This window comes from Atta cephalotes (genome assembly GCF_000143395.1).
Source record: "Atta cephalotes unplaced genomic scaffold scaffold00017, whole genome shotgun sequence".
NCBI classification, from domain to species: domain Eukaryota; kingdom Metazoa; phylum Arthropoda; class Insecta; order Hymenoptera; family Formicidae; genus Atta; species Atta cephalotes.
Genome location: NW_012130081.1, coordinates 780,912 through 806,410, shown reverse-complemented (window position 1 = coordinate 806,410; position 25,499 = coordinate 780,912). Strand labels below are relative to the sequence as shown.

Sequence of the window (25,499 nt, the reverse complement as noted above, 5' to 3'; positions counted from 1 at the left end):
GTAGTNTACGATACGTAGAGTACGTAGTGTAGTACGTGTGTATGTATGTGTAGTGTATNTATATNTATATATATATATATATATATATATATATATATATATATAGAGCCGCTATTCGTATTTTGGCAAATATCATTGCGGGTTCGGTTCGATAACCGGGCGATTCGTCATGGACTTCTGGCTGATAGTCAAATGAACGAGTTTGCCGTAAATCGACGCGACGATGCATCGACGCATAAATCATCCGTCGTTCAGGTGCGCCTCTATCAGAGCTTACGGACGGTTTCGTTATCATTACACATCGCACGTGCATTGCGCTAAATCAAATCCGGAAAATATTTTCGGAAGGACACGGTCGCGAGCGTGGAAGCTTATCGGTCCGCGTTATTTGCCGAGCGAATGGCAGACTAATTTTAACGCAACACGATAATTAATACGGGGAATAAAATGAAAATAATATAATAAAGTGTCCGGCGTAGCGGTAAATATTCCCGGAAAAATAGCCCCTGGAATTACGTCCATTTCGTTGCGGCGCAATAGTTTGTTATCGTGATTTTTTATTGAGAAGATTCAGCACGATTCTCTACGCCGCGCCCCGCGGAGAGAGAAACACATCACATATTTTTATTTTTATCGTTAGTCACGACATTCCACCCAAATTTCTCATGTACGTGCAAGAGCGCTTCTTTATAGCTGCTGATTATGTCTGTGTTCGAGGTCGTATCGGCCATAAGCATTATACACGGCGCTGTTTATACGCTAACAATAAGTAGGCGATCGTCGAAACCAATACGGAATCCTACGTCATCGCGCAAGTGGGTAAACAAAAAGCGGGTAATACGGTAGAGCGTATGCTATTAATGCCGGCATAATGGTAACTCTTGTTGTTGCTTCATCGTGAGACAGTTACTATCAATGATCTCTCTTCTCTTTCTCTCTCATTCTCTCTTTTTCTCTGGCCTTCTCTCCCCACTCGTCATTACAAGTTACAACGTAGCTGGTTGGCCTTAATGTAATTGTGTTCAGAGGTTCAAGCGATATGGCATAAAATCCTGCGCCATTGCGTCGTATGTCCATGTAGTTAACGTGACGTAAGCACAGCTTGGCCAACGTGTAAGCTTTATTAACTCGCCTCGAGTACCGCCCGACACTTAAAATCAATTAGTGGTACGCGTCAATTAGAAAGTCGGCCGCTTCATTCTACGTCCGAGTCATTCTTTGGACAACCAGTCATTTCGACGCAGAATAATTCTCAAGGATGACGAAATTTTACAAGAGGCAATAACATTATTAGTACTTTAGAAGAAACAATAATATTATTAGTATTTTCTATTATACAGATTCCTCGAAATGTCGAATGATCGATTGTTCGATAATTTTATCCTTAGTCAATTATTGATACTTTAAATATCGCACATCGCACGTCAGCATTGTCTATTTCAACTTTATTATTTGAAAATTCTTAGATTCCCTCAAGAAATAAAATCGAAGATCCGTAATTTGTTTTTGGATTACTAGATATTATTAGCAATAACAAAATAAGACATTACATCAAAAAAAACTTTTTGTTAAACTTCCGTCTCGTGTCAACTTAAACCGATCAAAAGAAAGTCTATGGGAGCATGATTAATAGAACGTTGCCTCATGGCGGTGGTGAGGACGACCGATCAAAAGCAAATGCATACGAAGGAAACAGGTTCTCGCAGAGATACCACTGACTGTTGACGACATTGCGACGATATGTCGAAGTGATCGATTGTGTCTCGTGTGAAAGGGGAGGATCTCCGTTAGCGATGACTCGAACACCACGTTATTATGCAAATCAAACCGGAAGTCTTTTATGGTCTTCATCACACAAGGATACCGCCTTCTCTTAACAATTCTGTAGGATGGATCATTCTGATAAGATTTCGAATCGATAGAATGCACTGCAACAGATTTTAGCGAAATATCTGATGTAGGGAGCAATTTTTTGAGAAATTTAAATATTTATTTATAGATATTTATAATGTAAAAGTTTGTGACACAGAGAGACATGAAGTTATCAAATTATATGTCACATAATACTGTTTTATCTCAACAATTATATTTAATTGTGATAATTGCGTTATTTCCCAGCGTGATATTATTTTCATTTTTGTCCTTTTGATGTCACGGTTTGTCAAGGAAAATCTAATAATTAGCATTGCATAAATATTAATTATTGTTTCTTTCATAATTCAATATCGTATTGCAATTATTTATATATTTTTTCGAAATCCAATTCTCTCTGAGAGAGGACGGCAGCTTGCAATTGCTCTTGATGATTTTACGATGATTTGTAACATCCGGGATTTATGAGGCAATAACCGGTCTGATTGCTGCGTGTCTGTTCGCGAATCAATTAGAGTATATAATTACTACCAGAGAGTTATTATAATTTCGCGATTGCGTTAATGCGCGAAATAAGACTCTAAGAGTTACTTTCACCCACTCATGCGCTTTATGTCTATTAGGAATGAGGATGTGAACTACTTCATCTAGATATAACACAAATAAAAAATAGAGATTAGAAATTTAAAATTGAACTTTTTTAATGGGAACAATTTTGTAGGATGTTTTATTTTTGTACAAAGCAAATCGCGCAAGATATATATTGCAAACTCGAGAAATAATAATTGAAGTGTTAATAATGTATTGATTTTTAAAAGAATAGCTCTTTAAAAGAATAAAATCACGTTTCCATGTGCAACATATATATATATATATATATACATACACAGAAGAAATATATTTATATATATTTATATAGAAACTTATATTTATCTTTTAAATTTTCTTCTTACAGCATTGTTAAAGCTTTAACAGATTAATTTGTGTTTATAAATGTCTGACAATATTGTGATATAAACACAAAATTTATTATTTGGAATAATTGCTAAATGCATTAATAATACAACTATAAAATTATTACATTATTAAATTTATAGTTTCCGGCAATGTATTACAATATACATGATGAGAAACATTATGAATTCGCTGCTACGTGTTATCTTATTTTTTTTCAACCAAGATATCGAGAGGACAGGAAACCACGACTTACGAATTCTTCGCGGCGTATGATATCTGCCTCCTATCTACTCTTCCATGCCGAGAAATGCCTACTTTCTTCTTTCAGATTTTCTTTTATTTCCTTGACAATTTAATCCACCTTGACAATTTAATCCGAGTACAAAATTCCTCCGACCCTCATAATATCGAAAAATTGTTCCTCATGTTTTGTTCATGTAAATTATGCGAACTTGCCGGTCGTAGAAAAAATGACGGCGATTGACATTACTAAAGGAACATCTTAATTTTAACTACAAATTGAAAGAAGACTAAGGTATGCATAATAATCCGTGAGTTTTGCATTATATACTTTCACCGGTTCCTAAAAGAAAGAAAAGCTTCTTCATAATAAATACGTTTAAATAAGAATAGATTGTGAAACGTTTTAAAGACAGAAACAACATTAAAATATATGATACGCTAAAAGGTATTCAATATTAAGAACACAATTTCTTCTATTTTAAATTATGAGAGAGTCACTTATTTTTAATATTAGTTTCTCATAAAGTAGTGATACAGGTATAAATTCTGTTTTATTCATAAGAAATCTTATTTTAGAAAGTTAAAACGCCGAATAAAACACACACCAACGTCACTGACTACATCCATTAACGATCTAAGATTAGCGATCTGGAGGTAGAAATTATTACTGAAGTGGCTAAAAATTAATAACATACGATTCCAAATTCTACTTTGTATGACGCATTTGTAGTGTATCAATATACCATATCATATATCACATTTTAACTTGACACCTGTACTTCATAGATATTATTTAAAGAAAACTATAACACTATGATACAATTTAGAAAGTTAAATATTAATAGATTTTAAATAGAATTGAACAAAATTATTTAGATTTTATGATAAGAAATCTTATCATAAAAAGTTACAACGAATAAATTAAAATACTAACGTCACTGACTATATCTATTAACAATCTAAGATTAGCAGTTAATTATATAATATATAAATATATATTTGATTTATTACATATCTTGTATTGGAACGCTTTATGCTCATTTATCAATATTTATTAAATTCGAATTTTATGGAAGAAGTATAATGTAAATACTTTTGAAGAAGAGAGATATCAGTTTCCATGAATAAAGAGGAAGCTTAAGTAGTTCATTTCACGATTATCAGTTATGATTTCGTTACACACATCGCACTGTTAGCGTTTCCACACATATTATATCATACATGACCCTGACTCGACTTTTCTACATTACGATCGAGTTACACATCGCTCGCACATGCAGTGACCGCTAAATTACATTCCTTGATTCTATGATTTAATAATGCATCGCTATGAAATCCAGCAGGTTTAATAAAATTTATGACAAAATTAAAAATTAGATTTTAGCTAAGCTATTGTAAAATAATATTCTTATAATTCTCTATTGTGATTGACTTGTATATTTCATGTCAGTTATATTTGCAGTAATATTAATAGAAAAAAAATAAAATTACATCAATTTTTTTTCTTCTCTCATTTTTCCAATATATTTAATGAAATTTATCAAAAAAAATTATAGAAAAAAATACATGCACTAGCTATGCTCTCTCTTTCTCGAGTATTACACTAAAAGAATATTAATAACTGTATTAACGTATCACGTTCGTGAATGACAAATTAGAAATGTTAAGATAAATTTAACCATTAAATTTAAAGTTATTTTCTTTAAATTGTAGTTACTTTATTAATTTCGATTCGAAAGAACTCGCTAAATAATTTAATGATTCTTTTTTCATCGACCGTTTTGGCGGTAGTAGCTTTGAATTCGCAGCTAAAAAGATTTTAAGAAAAAAAATTTTAAGAAAAAGGTAAAAAATGCACTGACCTTGAGCAAGTTTCGAAAGTACGGACTGCACGCCGAAAGAACGATCTTATGTGCGGTAAAGCTGCAGCTGTCGCAGGCGAGCGTGACGTCGACAAAATCTTCCACATCTCTCAGCTGACGTACGGAACTGAGAATGCTCGATTGAAAGTCGTTCCATCTAAGAGAGTATTGCTGCTCTCCGCCAGTCGATGAGGACGAAGAAGCCGCCATGGCGTCCGTCCCCTTGAGAACGACCCGCGGTGCTATCGTGCTCACACTCGACGTGTTGCTCGTGCTCTATACTCTCGGACCACACTTCACCAGTCTTTCTTCGTTTACACTCACGTTTCCTATTCCTTGTCCGTTCTGTATATTCCTTGAAGGTCCTCGACTCAATCGCGCCCGAATTTAATCGCCAAGCTTAAGTATGTATGGCGAATAACCTGGTCGCAGCGTTCAACAATTGTTCGATGCTTCGAAAAAGTCGTCACGGATCGTCACAGATTCCTTTTTACGGTTTGTTCCTTCCAAAGGTATTGTTATCAGAAGTGAAAGCCAAGAAATGAAAGCTAAGCGCCCAATCCCAAATAAAAGTAGGTATAGGGGAAACTTCGCGTACACCACGTTGAAGAATCTCATAGTACTTGGCTCATGATAGGAGTGGCACCTGGAAGCGCACGGTAAAACGTCGGACTGAGATCACGAAATAATGTAGTGCTGCTACATGTACTTGGCGCGAGAGACGCTATTGCTTATTTTGATGGTTCGCAGTTGTCGTCCTCTATTGTTTCTTACAGTGAAGTAATCCGCTGTTAGCTACAAGAAAACAAATAGCGACTATGTTTCCACACAATGCAAAATAAATATAAATAGAACAGTCGGTATTTCTTTTGTTTTTTATTATTGATTTAAGGCTGTGTCCCGATATATAGGCCGGTATTCATAGTCGAATTTTATATTTAAGACCGTTTTAAATGCAGTCTTAAGATATCATAAGACGAAATCTTAAGACGAAATCTTAAGACGAAAAATAAGACTTCTGTCCACTTGATGTTATCAATCAATATTTCGAAGCATTCGTAGCGTCAAATATACCTTATAAATACTATATAAATGCAATACTAAAAATTAAAAATCTATAATTTATGTTATGCAGGGCCGCCGCAAGCAGGTGTGCAAGTTGTGCACTGCACAAATGCATTAAAAAGAGAAGTTAAATTAAGTTTGAAGTTTTCCTCCATTTACATGTTTTTACTTTTTCCGTCTGCAATCCAGCTTTTTTGTCAAGCTCAATTTTTGTATCATTATAAACTTTCAGAAAATATGGAAAATTTCAGAGTTATTTTTCAACATTTTTTTCTTTTCAACAAGATTCCTATTAACAAGATATTTTAAGAGAGAAAATCGGACTCTGCCTTTCTTTATTTCAGAGAATTTATATAAAAATGAAATTACTTGTATCAAAAAAGACTCAGATTACAAAAAAAAAGGTTAAAATTAAAGCATCAGTTTCAGCATCAAGTTATCGATTATTTTTCTAGAGTGGATGTAAAAGTGAAAAATTTTTATATCAATTTCAATGTAGAAATTTTCACTTTTTACATTTCTATTTTAGAGAAAAAATCTTATATGATCAAATTGCGTCTTGTCTAAAAAAAACTTTAAAAAATTATTTAAAAATGTATCTTATTAAAAAAATTGAGAGTAAATAAAAATATTAAGAAGATGCAAAATCTTCTTTGCCCAAAGGTGCTTTCTATGCTAGTGGTGACATTACGTATGGTACAGATTATTAATACTGGTAGTATATGAACTGATAGTATATAGAACAGAGAAAAAATGTAAGGGAGTAATATCCACTGAAAAAACTAGTGCAACATTGATGTGCAATTAAGTGCAATTGAATGCAAATCAATTTACATACAATACTTTCAGTGTTAATAAATAATTTAACTCTTTTAATTACATTTTCTTTGTTGTCAATAATCATATCTTTAAAAGAGGATTAAATTATTTATTAACATTGAAAATATGTAAACCAAATTTATTACACTAAATTGCAACAGTGTTGTACTTTTTTCCAATAAAAAAACATTATTTAGACATAAGCAGTAATCGGTCAATCACAATAAAGACTGGGTCAATAATAATACAATTCTTTTGAAGTATTCTTTGATTAGTCAATTCATAAAATTTTTTCTTCTAATAAATCAAATTTATGAGGTTTGACACTCCCTTAAGGCAATTAAGTAAGCAGTAGCAACTTCAAAATGTTAATTTGCTTAGTGCTTACATTTTTATGTATCATAGCCTTGTTATATCAGAACACAGCCTAATGTTAATGCATGAGTTGAAAGTACGCCTTGATATCAAATTACAAACCAATAATTAAATACTGGAATTATTTGGAACATATTTTTCCTTTTAAAATTGAGAAACATCTTACAATCTCAAATTAATATTAATATTTAATTTAATTGTTCATTAAAATTTTTTAAAAGCCTTTTTATTCCATTCTCATAATATATTATGCGCGCATAAAATCTATTAATTTACTTTCTGTATTGTTTTTTTTGAATAATTTTTATATAATTTTTTTAATATTTGCCATTTTGTATATAATTGAATTAAGTTCTTTCTGCTTAAATATAATAAACATCTCGATAATAATCGTTTTTTCTTTAGAAATATATTAATGTGAAAAATATATTCAAGATAATAATTAAATAAATTGATTTATTATAATTTACCTATTACACGCGAATGATATTATTGGTAATTCATGTATGTATATAGATTGATGAAATTTTTATGCAGTTCCCGGGAATCAAAGATTACATTTTTAATGGTTACTGACTGGCCAGTTGTCCATGAAAATTTAAATATGTAATTCGTAACGAACGCATTATGTGATACATTTTTAATATCGGACTCGTTGGAGACTATTAAAATTTAAATTTTAATACGCCATTCGTAATGAACAAATTAGGTATTATCTTGCCAATGTAAAACTCGCCGCTAATGGAATTGTTCAATCGACCTTAGCATGCGCAATCGTCCGATGTAAAATATTTTTACATTTATTTCGTAAACCTTTCATTAGCAACCCCTTCACATTGTTTATGCCGAAATCATAAAAGGCACGAAAATTCCAATAAAAATAGCAACCTGTTCGGTTATCATGATCGTTCAATCGTAAAGTTTATGACAATTAAAAACGTTAATTTAATATACTCAAGAACATTTATTATGACTTACATATAATTTATTCCATCAAAAAAATACATAATAAAGTTGATAAGAAGATCATATCTTCATTACATCATAAAATTCCACTAATAAAATATTAAATAATTCACAACAATACGAATTTATATAAATTTATATCACATAAATAAAAAAATTACAATTTTGTGTAAAAAGAAATAAAATATATGTTTATATAGAGATATTATACAAAAATTAATTAACCCTAGAATGTTATCGATACGTATAAGTAAGCGAGGTCAATGAGCGCTAAGTTATGCCTTTAGTGATCATTACGAAGATTCCAACCTGATATGCTAAAAGATAGAACAAGCAGAGACAAGCTTTTAAAAATTCTTTCCGTTATATATCAGTTTGTTATAATACTGACTCTCGAATGGTCAATTTTATAACAGAAAGCGTGATAAGTGATTTTTAATTAAGCAGATTTGTGTTATTTTATATTTTATTTAAGTTATGAGAAAAAATGCATAATATACACAATTGTACTATATGCGCTATATTATTTTAAAATTGAATTTGATAGTATACTTATTTTTTCGTTCATTTTAAATTAATAATTAGGTTATTTGTGTTCATAAAGGTCTAGGTTATCAATATTTTGTAGATTATAAATATTGAAAGTGTGAAATATATTAAAAATACGAAAATATATTAATTAAAAGTAGTCTATTGAACATAAGTAGTCAACATAACATAAGTCTATAATATAACATAAGTCATAACATAAATCATAACATAAGTCATAACATACGTCATAAGTCATAACATAAGTTATAACGTAAGTTATAACATATTTAAGTCTACATAAGTAAAGAAAAGAAGAGTCAACATAACAACATAAGTCTATTAAACAAAAATAGTCTATTGAACATAAAATTTATTGATAGCAATACTGTATCACTCAATAGTGATAGCATTGTAGGGTTAATAAGCATAATTGATTATGCTTGAAGATTACAAAATCAATAATTGAATATGAAAAGCTATAAGCCGATGCAAGGTAAAAATGCACTTTTAATAATACAACAATTTAATTTAATCCGTATTTCATATTTTAATTTTTGATCGATATAATACAATGCAATGTTCTAAATTTAGAAATCTTTTATTTCAAAAGATTTATTTAAGGAATAATTAATATAAAATTATAAAAATAATTAATATAAAAATCTAATAACATTTAAATAACATTTACGTCAGAGAACGTCAAATAATTAGACTCTTATTTCTTTGTACTAAATTTAAAATTTCCAAAATTAATATTTTGAACTCGAATGCATACTTAAGGTGTTGTGATTATGAATAACACCATATATTGTATACAGAAATACATATACTCGCTTTTCGATGGTATAAATATTAAAATCAATTATTAATTTTAAAATAACGAAAATTTTATTTTTCTTTAAAAATCAATATTATGAATATTGAGATAAATACCTTAGAAATGTCCGGCGTTGAACTTTTTGAATCAGATACTATATCTAATTAGTATCAGATACTGTAGTATGAAAGTGTAATATCTGCTGAATAGTTCCCCGAAATTGAAGTATTTGGTTACTTTTTTTATTTTGATTATTCGACCACTTTGTCCGTGTAATATTGATAATCAGATATTTCTCGAGGAACTATTTCCATTACACCATCCTGACTTCTGGTTTGTAAGCTGTTAACAAAATATAAAATGTTTTATTTATCTGATAACTTCTGAAAGAAATGATAGAGATAAGGGTTCGTGTTTTTCATTATCTAATTAACTTGTGATTAAGTTTAACCTGATGTTTCATCCAATGGACATCCATGAACATTATAGATGAAGCCCATTGGATAAAACATCAGGTTAAACTTGAAGGAAAATCATGTGTTCAAAAATATTAATTTATTTTCACATAATAATCGTAATATTAATATACTTATTGATAGTATATTTCTTAAAACCAAATTTTTTCTTTTTTTTCTTTCTTTTTATTTTATTATTCAATAATGACTATCCTTTTATATATGCTAATATATTTTTAGAGTATTTACCTTATGATAGAAATAAATCTTCTCTTTTTCTCTCGCTTTTTCTTAATGTTTAATTGTTCCTTGGAGATGTTAGTATATATCACTTTTTCGCGCATACCGAAACGCTTGCACCTTCTGTCCTTCTGCGTCGCGGTCGACGCGTCAGTCCGACATCCAGTGCCGGGAAATGAGCCTACAAAGGTTCTCCTTCGTACTTTTATCCTTATTATTAATGACAAAGACACTTTGTCTTATTCTGATGTTTTTGCTTACCATTCCTCTTCCGGTTTTTATACACTTTTTTTACTTTTCTTTTTCTTTTTGTTCAGTTTTATTTGTTCAGTTTTTATTTGTTCAGTTTTCAGGTTACACACTTTTTTTTCCTGTAATAGACACAATTAATACAAATTAAGTTTAGATTTAGATTCGATTCCAACAAGTGACAAGAGAAATACGTTAATGATTCTTGCATAATTGAATTGTAGATTTGTAAATTTGTATTTGAATGTTAATTTGGATGATTATTGAGTACCATTGATATATTGAGATAAGAATTATTGCTCTTGATATTATTAAATATTGGTAACAAAATAAGTAAAGAATTGACATATAAAACAATCTTATTTATTTTTACATGAATGAAGAAAGAAAAAAAATATTAAAATAATGCTATGAAATTAACAATAAAGTTAAGAATAAAAGATAAAAATTGGATTTTCTTTCATTTTTGTATTTATATTATTAATAAAATGTTATTTAAAGATCTACAATTGAAAAAGGATGACAATCGAAGGAAAAATTTGTGCACCCTAATATAATATTTCATATCAAATTTTCACAATTATAATATATAATATTTCAGTCTTCATCGAAATTGCAATTAAATCACTTTATAGCACCGCTATGAAACGATTAGAAAAGAATAATTAAAGAATAGCACATGCACAGTATCTACTTTTTTGATTATACTTACAAGTAGATATATATCAATCAATCTATTTGCAAAAATGCTTTATAACGGAATCTTCTGAACATCATTCGGTTTACGACTGTTTTATTCGCGTATTGGTGTTCGTCTGACTGAAATGTCCCGTGAAACTTTTGATTTTTCAAAACTTTTACAGGTATCACGACACTTAATGTTCGGTTGGAACATTACACATACAATATTATGCGTTCTTGGTGATATATAGCTGGTAACGGTACAATTATAGAAGGTCTATATTATTATAGAAGGTCTATAGGTTTATAATTAACTACATAAACTATTTAAAAAATTTCATTGGAATTGTTTTTCTTTGAAGACTAATGGAATACTCTTGTTAAATTGTAAAATTTTATTGTATATTTGTCATATATTCATTATAATTTGCTGAATATTAAGAAAATTAACATTATTTTAACTCGACTTATGTATTTTTCTTGTATAATTTGATTTTTACGCAATTATTTATAAAAAGAAATTATTTATAATAAGATATTTTGAAAATTTCTAAAATTTTTTGTAAATCTTCCAATCTTTTCATGTTAAATATTAATTAAAGTTTAGATTTTACGCGTAATATTATTTTTTAAAAATGAATGACATTTCAGTAAAAAAAAATATTATCGACATTATACATAGCACGCATTAAGTAAAATATTATTTCTAATGAAGTTGTTCTAAGTTGTGCGTGCCTTAGGTATTGGCATAATTACTGGATTTTATGATGAGATGCTCTTTACTTGCATCATATACGGAAGAGTCATCGTAGAATTATTTTTCATTTATTTACAACTCTAATTGTAAATCATTTGACTTTTACGATCGGTTATAAACATTTCTTTCCGTACATCAATTATTATAAATACAAGCGCAATGTCCATTGCGTTTGCTGTCTCGATTCACTTAAAGTTTTCTCAATGTTGATTGCGTGTTAATAGAAAACGTAGAAAACATATTCAAATCAACGTCTTCTATTTTGCATGCTTTAAACGTACAGATTTACATGCATATGTTATATCTTATAGTATCTAATTTTTTAATAATATCTATTGACCGGATAAAATTTCTCGATCAACATGCCAATACCATAAAATATCTTTGGCAATCATTAAATAAATATTTATTAAATACGAAATATTTTGCAAGCAATAAAGCATATGCGTTCAAGCTACAAAAATTGTAATTTACGAAAGTTTAAGCAGATTAAAATAAGCACATGATAAGAACAACACAATATGTATAAAAACAGTAAATTAATAATAATAAATTAATAATAAAATTTGATATTTTTTTAGTTAATCTGTATATATAACTTGCATGTGTATATATAAATTTTATGTATTGAATAAATAAATATAATAACAATAGATAATAATTTAATTTCAAAATATTATTATGGGTTAGAGAAGGCGGGGACTATTCCATCAGTTTTAACTTTAAAGTAATACGAAAATTCACGATAGCAAATAATATCTTTTTGCAGTCTTATAACGTTATATTACATTGTACAATCATGATTGCTTCTTGAAAGCATAAATACGATTTTTAAATAATCAACATGTGCTGTAGAAACATTAACATTACCGCAAGAAATAGACGAAAAAATTCCCACTCTACTATTCTCATTTATTATTGTTAAGATTTGAATTGACAATAGTAAAGAATCTTGCAACTTAAAGATCAAAGATTCTTATCTAAAAAGAAGAGAGAGATATCAAAAGAAACAAAAAAAGGTAAAACTAACAGTGACAACAACGATGATGATAAGGTTTTAAAAGGAAAAGAAAGAAAACAAAAAAGAGAGAAAGAAGAAGAATAATAATATCTTGGAAATCAATGATTAAGATCACAGTATAAAGCAGAGGTTTTTCTAAATAGAAATTTTTTCTAAATAGAAATCACTACTTTTAAAGTCTTCTTTTCGTATAAAGAAATGGTATAAAAAAATTTGTATAAAAAAATTGATCGTGTTATTCAATGTTTGTGACAAATTTATAGGAAAAGATTTCTAACGCCACAGAGAAGCATACAATTTTAATACAATTTTAATCGCTATATTATATATACACTTTACGTAGCACTTCATTCACAAGCCGGAGAAATGTAGAATTTATGTACCAACAAGACGTATATAATAGTTTTGCGATCTCTTCTTCCCGAGTGTTTTACATTTCACCATTTAATTTCAATTAAAACAAACTCTGTGACATCGCTCTTATCATCCGGTGGTTATCAGAGAAATGTAAAGCTTGATCATGTTTGCCCGCACAATGTATGATCGCCTTTGCCGCTTTAATTACGAAAATAGCTCGATCTCGCCCGATAGCGGCTGCGTTGTTTCGCATTTCCGCGTATATAGTAACGTTTTATAAACAAACTGCCCGAGATATCGCGGAGTAACATATGGGTGTAGTCTGAAAAAAGCTGCGGCTACGTAATGCAATTACAACGTACGTGTCGAGAATTAAAAGCACATAAGTCGCAGCGATTACGCATTATGAAACTGTTATACTTTTAAAAGCCAATATAGTCACCGATTGGAAATCTATTTAAATTAATATTCGTAGTAGCTGATAATAATCAAAAATCATACGTAGATATCAACCGATATTGCAAATCAGATTTCAATATTGATCATGAATTCAATATTGATCATGAATTCTGTGGTCGAGAGGCAATCAATAAATCGACTGCAGCCACGTATTTACGGTCATTGCATAAAGTATGAATGCGTAACTGAAGTCAATGTAACTTATAATTAAAAAATTTGCATAACAAATAATTATAACAAAACTGCATTAACTTCTTTCAAAAAACAAATTTATTAATACGTATATTTCTTTCAAAAAATAAATTTATTAATACGTATCGGAATTTTATAAAAATATATAATATAACTGTATATTCAGTATTACTTAGATTTGTACAAAGTGAAAGAATCTTAACACAGATAAATATATTTGCTGTAAAATCATTTAGGTATTGCATCTTGCGGCTGAAACAATAATATATCGAGCAATCACATTATGAAACTGACGTAATGATCACGATTTCATAAGAGTGTAGTTAGAAAGCGCAAATCTGCAAAATGCGCTTATTTATTTTTCCTTCTATGATTTGAAGAACTTCTATGAACTTGAATGTACATTTCACCCGACCGGCGGACTTACATCTTTCCAGAGTGGAATAAATCAAAGCCATACGCTAATCACAAATACAACTGCTGACACCGCGAACATTTATCTTCGTATCATTGACCATGTGTTTGATTTGACACAGTCATGTGTGAGAATTGAAAAGAAAACAATATGCCAATGAAATACCCAGGAATTTGGCTTCTCGGAATTAATGTAATTGATTTAAATACATATATCATTCTAATTAAAAATCGAGGTTGTGTAATTTTAAAGACATAACGTTTATCATTATACAGAATGAAATAGCTTTATTTTTGTCTTAGTTATAGCTGCAATTATTATAATTAGCTCTTTTAATGGTATCTTTGAAAATTAAAAATGCATATCTCAAAATATTGAATTTAAATTTTTTAATTGAATCAAAAATTCATGTTTTTATTTATTTAAACTTGGGAAAATTAAAATTTATTCTTTCAAAATTATACATGCAAACTGGAATATTTCAATTAAAATTACCCATAATTACAAAACTGTATTATTGTTCGTGAAAAAAATATTTTCTTGCAAAAATATCTTTTAAATGTTTGAGTATCTTAAATTGCTATTTGATTTGTGTGTTTCTCGCTCAAGTATTTAACTTGTGAATGTGTAAAATCGTAACTACGAGAACGTAAAACAGAGCGTGACACATGTGGCAACGTGTGTGCTGCAGGCATTCCATTGTATCGTATGAATGAACCACGTCGCCCGGGAATACATTTCGACTGATCGATCGACATCCAAACTATACTCGGCATCGAAGCGCAAATATAATTCCGGCATTTGTCAGTTAATGAAAAATGCGAATCACGCACTCTAAATTATGCATAATTTTGAAATATTATTTGCTTTAAGTCGGAATTTTATTTAAAAAATATATACATATAAATGTCTTTTATGTCTGTAAATGTGGATGTAATGTATATATAAATAGACGGATAAATAGATCAATAGATGGACAATTTATCTAAAAATAAAGATTCTGCAAGTTGACATTTTCTTTAAGAAACTAATATAATAAATGTATAAAGAAAAGAAAAGTAGACAGTAATAATAAGAAATTAGCCACAATAAATTACAAAGTAAATATTAAATTAAATGAAATGCAATAAGATAAAAATGAAATAATCAAGAGAAGAAAGTTCAAAATAAAGGAAAAGAAAAAATGACAGAAACAAAAAAAGATCTAAATATTATACAAGATTGTAACCCAAAGTTTCCAAATTATATTAAGAATACATTTGAACCAAACTTGGCATCATTTTATATCAAACTTTGCCATCTTGTATATAATATATGGCTATGTTCCATTATTCACTGCGAATACTGAAAATCTTTAGTGCACTCGTATATGTAATATGAACTATAGATTTTCAATACTTGAAGTGAATATAACCGTAATAGACGTAATAGACGTAATATATATTTATATTATGTTAATATATAAAGATCCCTATAATGAGATACATTATACATGAGTTCATTTTGGGTAAATGCTGTCATAGGCAAAATTTAAAAAAATAATAGGTCATTTTAAAGGAAATTTAATAAGCTTTAAGATAACGTTATATAAAATTTAATTCAAATTCCATTTTTTTTTAAATTACAGAAATGTAAAAAGTGAGCAAATCGTAAAGTCAAAAAATTATGCTCCTAATATGAGATGCCCCAAGAAATCGATAATAAAACGCAAAGTATATCAGTGCAAAAAAATTTATTTAATGTTTCTAAAATACAAACAAACACAACCAGCGTGCGCGAAAAATAAGCATATGACAGATTATACCCAGAACTATCTTCAGATAGTTGGAATCAAGCATCGCAGAAATAGACACTCATTCGACGTTCATTCCGGTTGTCTTTTTTATTATTGTACAATCACATTTATACTTTAGCAACGATTTTCACTATAACATAGGAGTTATTTCATATTATAAATACCTTGGGTATCTCATATTATGATTTCCACGTCTTATAGTTTTACGATCATCAAATCTATGTTCTATAATTAAACAATTCATCACATACCGTATTTTTGTATCAATACGATCTTACTCTATCACTACTCTATGAAGAATTTATTGCCAAATATTTATTTTGTTAAATAATAAACGAAGTTTAAAAGTTTATCTTAATGAAAATATCCAAATTCTAAAAATCTTGTTTTACAATAACTATAGGTATATTTAATAATGAATTTTCTACTAAATAGTTTTCAATCCAAGAGCAATAAATTCATAGTAGAACAAATATTTTATTAGTATTTATTAGAAACATCGCTATCTCATATTAGGGGACTTTCCTGTATAAATTTTTTTTTATATTTATTTATATTTATATTTATATATTTATTTATTTATTTATTACATTTATTTATGTATTGCTGCGATTATATTTGATTATAAAGTTCTTGAAAGTTTTCTCTTTATTAATCTTCTTCTTTTTCTTCTCTTTCGATACGCATCCCAATTAAACAAATTGCTGCAGTCATTCCACATAAATCTCTCTGATGGTTCTGTACATAGATACAATATAATAAATATTGATCTCGCATTTTTCATTTTAGACAATGTATATATTTCTTTATATAAGTATATTTTCTCTCTTTTTTACATTAAAGAAAGAAGACTGCGTAATTCCATCAAAGATTCTTTCCTCTATTTAAAACAGAATATATCATACGATTAAAGCGAAACTTACTATTTACGATGCGTTTACGATGTTACAGGACGTTGTTTCATTATTTAAACTGCATTCCAAAACGTCCTCTCCGAGAAAAATTTTATGAGATATATACAGTATACATATAAGATATAAAATATATTATGTCAAGTAAAATTTTCCTCGAAATGTTTTGAAATGTAGCCTTAGAAACTAAACATGTTTTGAATGTAGATATGTAGACACTATCCTATTCCTTGTCAAAAATTTTAGTAGAGTATTTATTTCCGAAAATGCATTTTCAAGATATTTTATTTTTTAGTATACATTAAAAATTATTTATGCAAAAAAGTATGTGTTATGAAAAAAATTTATCTATATATAAGTTAAACGATTACCGTGTTAATCTTTAGCGTTTGCTTAAATTGAGAAAATTATATGTATTAAACAGTATAGTTGGATAACGTGCAATATTGAAAGCTTGATTAATAACGCCGTTTAGAATCAATTACGGTGAATTTATCATTTTCAACCGGAAAGTCGGACCTGGAGTACCCATTCGCTTTTTCTGTCCGACCAATGGCGCTTTGCATATCATTGTGTACGACGTGCGTACACGAAGAAATGTTCCACACCCACAAAAAAGTGCACGATCTGCATATGTCGTTAGGAATGATCGATGAACCCGGTGGATAAAGCCTGGGTAGCTGTCATTAACGCAGCCGCTTTTTGCGCTCATACATACGAGCGAGTACGTTTGCAATGACAATGCCGCGATTCTCCTTGGAATTTTTGTACAATTTATCGACCGCTTGGCGAAAATCAACGGATCAGTCGCGTAAGAAGTAATGAAATCGACGAATGAGCGATAGAATCATTTGCAATTTAATCCTTCATACATTATTTATCACCCTTAATGATCGTCGTCGTTTCTCTTACGCTTTTCAGGAATAATCTGTTTTCGCGATTCAACTCTGACAATGGCAGTGTAAAAACAAATAGACAAATACATTGAACGAATTAATTTGTTTTTAAGTCCGTATTCTCTTGTCGAATTAAACAAATATTTATATTCTTTTAGATATTCTATCATTTGTAAGAGAGATTTCATTACAATTTCTTTTGAATATTCTTAATATTCATCATCTTTGTAAACCGTTAACTATTCTTTATAACTATTTGAACTTCTATCTTTCTCTAAATGTTATTCATTTGAATGCTATCCATACATGTTCATAAATCACTTTCATACATTGTTTCCATTTTATTTTGCACTTTCATTCATACAAATGCATTAAGGAAAAATCTAACAGTTTCCACAAAAACAATTCGCATGCAATATCAATGAATCACAAAGCTTCGATGAATCATGCAATTATTTTGCAATTTAATATTTAATTTTCCAAAAGTTAGCGATCAACATTATAAACTATTGTCAACGGTACCTTTCAATGATTTGGTGTCATAAATAAACAAAGTCAAACCTTCGTTTTCCAATCGTTCGTACTTTACGAGTCTCACGTTCGCAGATACGAATTGCGTGCTGAATTTCATGCGACACAAAAATCACCTGTTTTATTAACGCATCGGGCATAATTACGTTGGTGAGACGGGCTGCCCGGGTTAATAATTGAATGGCGATTGCTCAGATAACGTAATAATAAGTCAACTATCATCACACCAACGTCATCATCGCTAACAACAATAACAATACTGTCATTATCATCGCGAACGGTGCCAGTGGCCAGATGACTTTCACCTTCCAGCGTGTACATGCATCGTTGCACTGGAACGAATGCGGCCACACGTCTGTGTAACGATCCGAGTACGTAAGTGTGTGGTAATTTCGGGAGATAATAACATCCCAGTTAATTGGAACCTTTCGTGTACGGATGCGCGTTGATTGAATATCGACGAAGAGATCGTAGTAATTATCCTGAGAAATTCATCGCGCAGGATTGACTTCGGGAATACATTGGAATATTAAAAGAAAGATTTCTCACAAAGATTTCTAATGAAAGATATCATAGCGAAAGAAACTTGAGAAGAATTATTTAATTTTGATTCGGAAGAGGATTATCGAAAAATATTAGATTCTTTAATTTATAAAACTTAAAAGAATTAAACTTCTAAAAAGTAAATAACGATCGATATTATGTAATAATATTTTATATTAGTTTAAAAATAAATAGTGATTAACATGAGAATAAATAAATTTGCCAATTTTTATCATACCGTATGGAGTACTAATTTAATGTTAATTTATACGTTATGCTTAAGTTCGGTTCCACAATGTAAAATTAACTTTTATTTTATTTTAAGAATTAAAAAAAAGATAAATAGCATGTTAAGTATCGAGATTAAAATTACATTAGTGAAACCGAGCTTTAGACATCCATTTAATATATTTTGGAACTCGCACCGGGTATCATTTGGTTTAACAATGTAATCTCATTTTGAAGAAAAATATCACCTCCAAATTTTACATTAATTCTGCCTTCTAATTTTCGGGATGAATATTTTATCATTTGACTACTGTATATAATATAAAATAATACTCACACTGAGAAAAATGGTCTGGTCGGATTAAATAGTAAATCTGGTAGAAAACGGTCGAATCAGAATTTTCTGATTAAACTACTACTTGAATTCTGATTGATATTTTGATAAAAATAAGAATTTTAGTAGATTTGAAGAAATATTGTATCAATCAGAAATTCTGGTTATCTCAACTAGAATTTTAATAAATTTAACCAAAAAATTCTGATTCGTTCATTTTCAAGCAGAAATTTTTTTCAATGCAACGATGGAAATGTCAAGTAGTAAGCAATTGATTCGAAATACGTATTAAGATAACTGTGACGTATAAATTAATATATAATAAGTTTATGATCAGCTTAATGATCGAAAATATCAAATTTATTCATCTCAAAAAAAAAGTTAAATTAATTGATACACGTTATCTCATGAAACTGGAAAATAAAGAATAAAATAAAGGTTTACGACAACATATATTAAAATAATAATTTCATCAGTCCGAAGATTTTTATCATATAACGCGCTGTGCACCATAATTTTCGTTCAGGAAGAGAGTCCAAGTTCACACACTGTACGATAAGCCAGAGCGTTAAGACGCCTGTATATGCGTAAGGGCGCATATATAGGTGCGGTATTAATTTATTTTATGCGCGCTCGCGTGCACCGGTTCATGCACATGCGGCGGCGCGCGTTTCCTGATCGCACACAGTATTAACGCCAGGTTGACGACCCTTTAATAACTTCGTGCGTTCTCGCACCGCGGATCGGATGTGGATCTCATATCGGCCAATTAGGAGACGTTTAGTAATGAGAATGACGATGAGATCCCGGTGGATCAACTGATGGCTCATACTTGAAGGTGAGTCACGTGGCCGGAAATAGCATTGTAGAGGAATTCGTTACGCGATATGTGATATTGCTTCCGGAAAACAAAAATGAGCTGCACGATATGCTGTTAACAATTATCAGTGAAGGAGCGAAAAATTCCAACGTGAGACTCTTACAATGAGTACAAAGTTATATAATATCCACGTGTTATTATATTATGCATATTTATCGTGCAAAAATTAAAATTTTTTAATGTAATTATTAACATTTTGTTTAAAAAATTTTTCGTTAGTAGTCGCGTGCGCGACTGCATAAGTCATGGACTCCTTACGCTTTGCTATTCGTTAAGTATAGATATAATGAAATGACGCATAAACTGCACCTCGAGCGCAAGCAAGGTAAATGCAGGGACATGTAAATATTCCACGTAGACGATGAACCTTGACGTGACGAACATTATCAAATACTGCATCACACTTGAAATGTTAACTTGCTGCCGCTAGACACGTTTGTCTGTGATATCGGTCTAAAGGCATAGTTAATAATCAGGAAAGTACATTTTAAAATATCTGTTTTATTATTACTTGCGCATTAAATTCTTATCGCGATTATGCATATGCAATGCAAGAACACGTGGCAAAAACAAGAAGAACTAGCCATGTATAGATCCACGTGCAAAACTAGGCAAGTGAAAACGATGTTAATAATAACGATGTAGTGAGGAAAAAACTGGTTAATAATTAAAAAACTACATATTCGCAGTAAATGTCATTTATCTTGTAGGAATCACCGTTACGACTCGTATTTCAGCTCGAGTTTATGTATTTCGTTTGGAATTATAACTATCGATCGTGATGAAACGGAGGAACATTATGAAGTAGTGCATTGGCTGGTACACGAATGTAAATAATATGAGAGAGTGCTCTTATCGCGCCGGCCGTTTTGTGCAATGTGGGACGCGTTATCAGTCAGTCTGCTGCAAAATGCTGCATTTTTATCTCAAAACGGAGAGATTTGTGAGGAATCTGATGAGGGAGAAGTGGGGGACAGAAGCGTGACAGATCTGAATTAAGATCGATTACGCGGGGGCGCGCGTTACCGCGACCGCATCGAGATGAGCAATTTATCAACGGATGCGTGTTTACACGAGACCGTCGCGACGCGTGCATTTCGCATTTACCACGTGTCATCGTATTTAGCTCGTATTTACTACGTTGTAAGCCGGCAGTAGCTGCGCGCTTTAATTCACCGCCACTATCCGCCGTCATCGGTAATCCGTGTTCGACATCCGTTATTCTCGTTGTGCGAGTGTTTTATTTGGCGAGAAAAGTTCTCGCACATGATCTACGATCGCATGAATTATAAACAATTTGTAAAAGATATCTCACAAAAATAGTTTGTTTGCATTTTAATATCTATTTGTTTCATATTGCAATTATTCATACAATAGAAAATTTTCTATTAAATAAAATAGAGATAGGCGTATATAAAACTTATAAGAGAGACAATAATATAAGCTTTTTTGAATATATTATCTTGACGAAAAACTATCAAGAAAGTTGCAATTACAAAAAATTTCAATATTTAATAAAAAGAAATTGATAAGATCAATGATCACGATGCGGTAATGCGAATGTGTTATCTTCAAAATATTTTTTGTTTATTTGTCAAGTTGAATTTATTGCGCTTACTGACAGTCTCAAGGTGAAGTGATCGGCTAATTTCGTTGGTTAAGTAATATAAGACCGATGAACAATTTTATCGGAACGAGAAGATGACTGGTAAAATTTCATCAAATATATAAATTCATTAAATATATTGTGTATGTAAAATGAGTCATATGATATAAAATATGTTTACAATTATCATAAAATATGTTTACAATTTCTATATTGAATGTCTATAATAAATTGATTATATGGTCGAGATAGTGAATTCTTTTCCTTTCAAAAATAAACACGAAATTAAAACAATACTTCCTATTTCAATTTTGAAAAATGTCAAATTTAGAAGTGCATTTCTTTTACTTGCAAACCAATCGCAAGCAGCAATCGCAAGAAAGTCGCACTCAATCTCAGGAATTCCAATCGAATGTCCATTTATGCACGCACATGCACTTACGCGCAATTACTCGCGAACATAAGCGGGTTGCTGATATATGTATACCCGGAATAGATCAAGACGAGTGGAGATTGGGTACATATCACGGCAGGTATGCTGCGAATTTGAGGTGTGGCATCGGTCGCCTATCTTCTCCCGTCTCTCATGAGGGAAATCTACTCCTCCTCGTTGGCTTTCGTCGGCTGCCCACTCGAGGAGAGTATTATTGTGAGGCAATTAGAACCGCATGTAGATTCATTGATGGCGCACGCCACTGTATCCATTCCTGACATTCTCGTCGCTCTCTCTTCGAACCGACATGATCGAGTAACTTTGAACGAAATCTCGAGTGAATGGAAATTAAATTCTCGCATACGAGATGTGGTAGATACCTACTGGTGTATTACGATAAATTCTTCTCGTTTGAAAGACAAATAAAAGAAAGAATTTTAGAAGGTAAACATTTTTTATTAAATTGCAAATTTAATTTTATTAAATTGAATAAATGTGTCACTATGTTGTTAATTTAAAGATAAAAATAGTTGAAATTCGCTTTGTTGCAAAATTGACTAATACTTATTTACTTATAACTTATTTATTTATTACTACTTATTTACTTATTACTATTTACTACTTATCTACATATTTACTTATTTATTTATTTCCTTAAAATTGACTTATTTACTTTGTAATATAAAATGTGCGATATATATAGTTAAATGTATTATACAGAATTGGATTACATTATTGTTTGAAAAAAAAATAAGCGTGACAAGTTGCCTGTACGATGAAAAAACGAGCGGAAGCTAATGCGAAGTAGTAATTGCATAATAAAGGAAATCGGAATTACCTCATTTCGAGGACGTGTGTATCGTGATATGCACATCGTCATTTGCATTCACTTAAGCATCGATGCTTTTTGCACATGGCCTTTGCGCGCACTATCAGCAAAGAGTACAAAGTCGTTTATTACGCATGGAGTAGCACTGGATATTAATTGGCGTGATTCGACATGTCGACAGTTTTTTCTCAGTATAAAAATGTTCGTGCATTACATAAACTGCGCCATTATATATCGTGTACGACCCTAGATGGTGCAGATGTGAAATAAAGAACATGACACAATAAGCCTAAAAGAGAGGAAGATACAAGGGGATGTTATAAGATTTCAGGAACATGCTCTTATGTTCATGAAACAAATGTACATTTCCCATAACATAATATTAGCAATGAATCATCGATTTTATATCATTCGTATAATATAAGATGTAAGATTAGCATTTCTTGAAATAAATTTTATTAGTTTTGTTAACAAAATGATTATAAATTGAAATAAAAATTTTTTTTAAATTACTTAAATTATTTAATTATTTTTTTAATTAGTTTTTTATACTGAAATAAAATTCATTTATGTAGTAAAATACTTTAAATAGTTGTGCGCATATTTTTTTTTATTTAGACAATTTTTATATAAAAAGTTATTCAATAAACACTTGTTTTTCATTATTAACAGCAATAATATTATTATTATTACTAATAAATTATGTAATATGATATCACAATAAATGTATCTGTGATTTTATGCAATCGGGTAAAAAGAACCACGCGGTTTGCAATAACGTGGAATTTATCGGTTTCGGTGGACTGAAAGTGAAAACGTATTTTCATATAGTGGGTGCGCAGAGAGTACATTTTACAGAGACGCACATGTCCACGTCCGGGAAATTCTATAACGAGGCTCATATTACGAACGCCCTTTTATGTACTGCATTCATCGGTAGGTATGAGTATGCATGTACGTACATCCGAGAGGGTAGTGTACGAAAGATACAAACGAAAAATGTGAAACGTCGAGAGAGGAAAAGCAGGACGTACTCATATTACAAGGGAGGCCTACAGGACTCTTCACGAATAATCATTAGCGTAATATGACACCAGGAACAATTCTTACTAACTAAGGTAAGATTAAAAAATATAATTATTGTGTAAATGAATCAGGCTTAATGACTTTTTAAATCTAATTATATATGAATGTAGTCAATATAAACTTTTATCATAAGTTATTCCAATTTATTATGCTATATATAATTTTTCTCTTAAGAACTTTATCTTGATAATTACTATTCAGATATTAATTTTGTAATAATCTTGATATTAGATTCATATCTTTTTTTTGAAAGAAGTCTAATAAAGATGTATATTATAAAATAATAATCTGCCTATTTAAATAATTAAAGTAAACTTAAAGAAATTAAAGTAAACATCAAGAAAAAAACTATTTTTCATATAAAAATAGGATACGCATAAAAAACGAGATGTTGATAATGCAACTGTTGCAACGATGCTTAACTCAGAAAAAAAACGTTTTATAGCAAAAATATGTAAATGAGATTGTGCATATGTACATAAAGTAAATGGTTAAATCACACAATTTGACAAAGCAAAATAATGACATAAAAATAAAGATAGATTTGGATATTTCAATAAAAAACAATAGTAAACAATATGACATTATTTTATGTGTTGTTTATATGTTTGCATGTATTTAAGTACATAAATTACATTTGGTGAACATGAGTTTTCCAAAAATTTGCTTATGCATATGCATAAAGTACGGCATGAATAAAAAATTTGCTGAAAATATTGGCTGAATTAATTTGATCATATGCTTACAAATATAATTGCGAAATATGTTGTATTGTCGGTTATTTTTGAAATGCAAAACATGTTGTACTGTCGGTTACTTTTGAAATGCAAAACATGCTAAACTGTCGGTTACTTTTGAAATGCATTGTAATGGTTTCGAAGCGTGGTAACGAAGGCACATACTACCTTAGGGTAAGCATTTCGTTTGTGTCGAAAATAAACATCCTGGCACTTCTTTTCACGACCCCTCTGACAAGGAAATTTATCTTGCTTTCTTGGGGTAAATTCTCAGAACGTTAGAATTTGCAAAGGTACTGCGAAATATGTAAGTAATCTCTCTCTCTCTCTCTCTCTCTATCTTCTCTCTACTACTAC

At 30.2% G+C, this 25,499-nt stretch overlaps 1 protein-coding gene across 1 annotated transcript in view; it reads right to left on the bottom strand.

Annotated features, from left to right (window-relative positions):
* Positions 1-5,144, bottom strand: part of LOC105618481 (protein abrupt) — a 59,663-nt gene extending 54,519 nt beyond the window's left edge. Inside the window, exon 1 of the mRNA XM_012200013.1 lies at positions 4,935-5,144. Coding sequence (XP_012055403.1) covers positions 4,935-5,144 — 210 coding nt within the window. The remainder of the gene's footprint in view (positions 1-4,934) is intronic.
* Between the last annotated feature and the right edge of the window lie 20,355 nt (positions 5,145-25,499).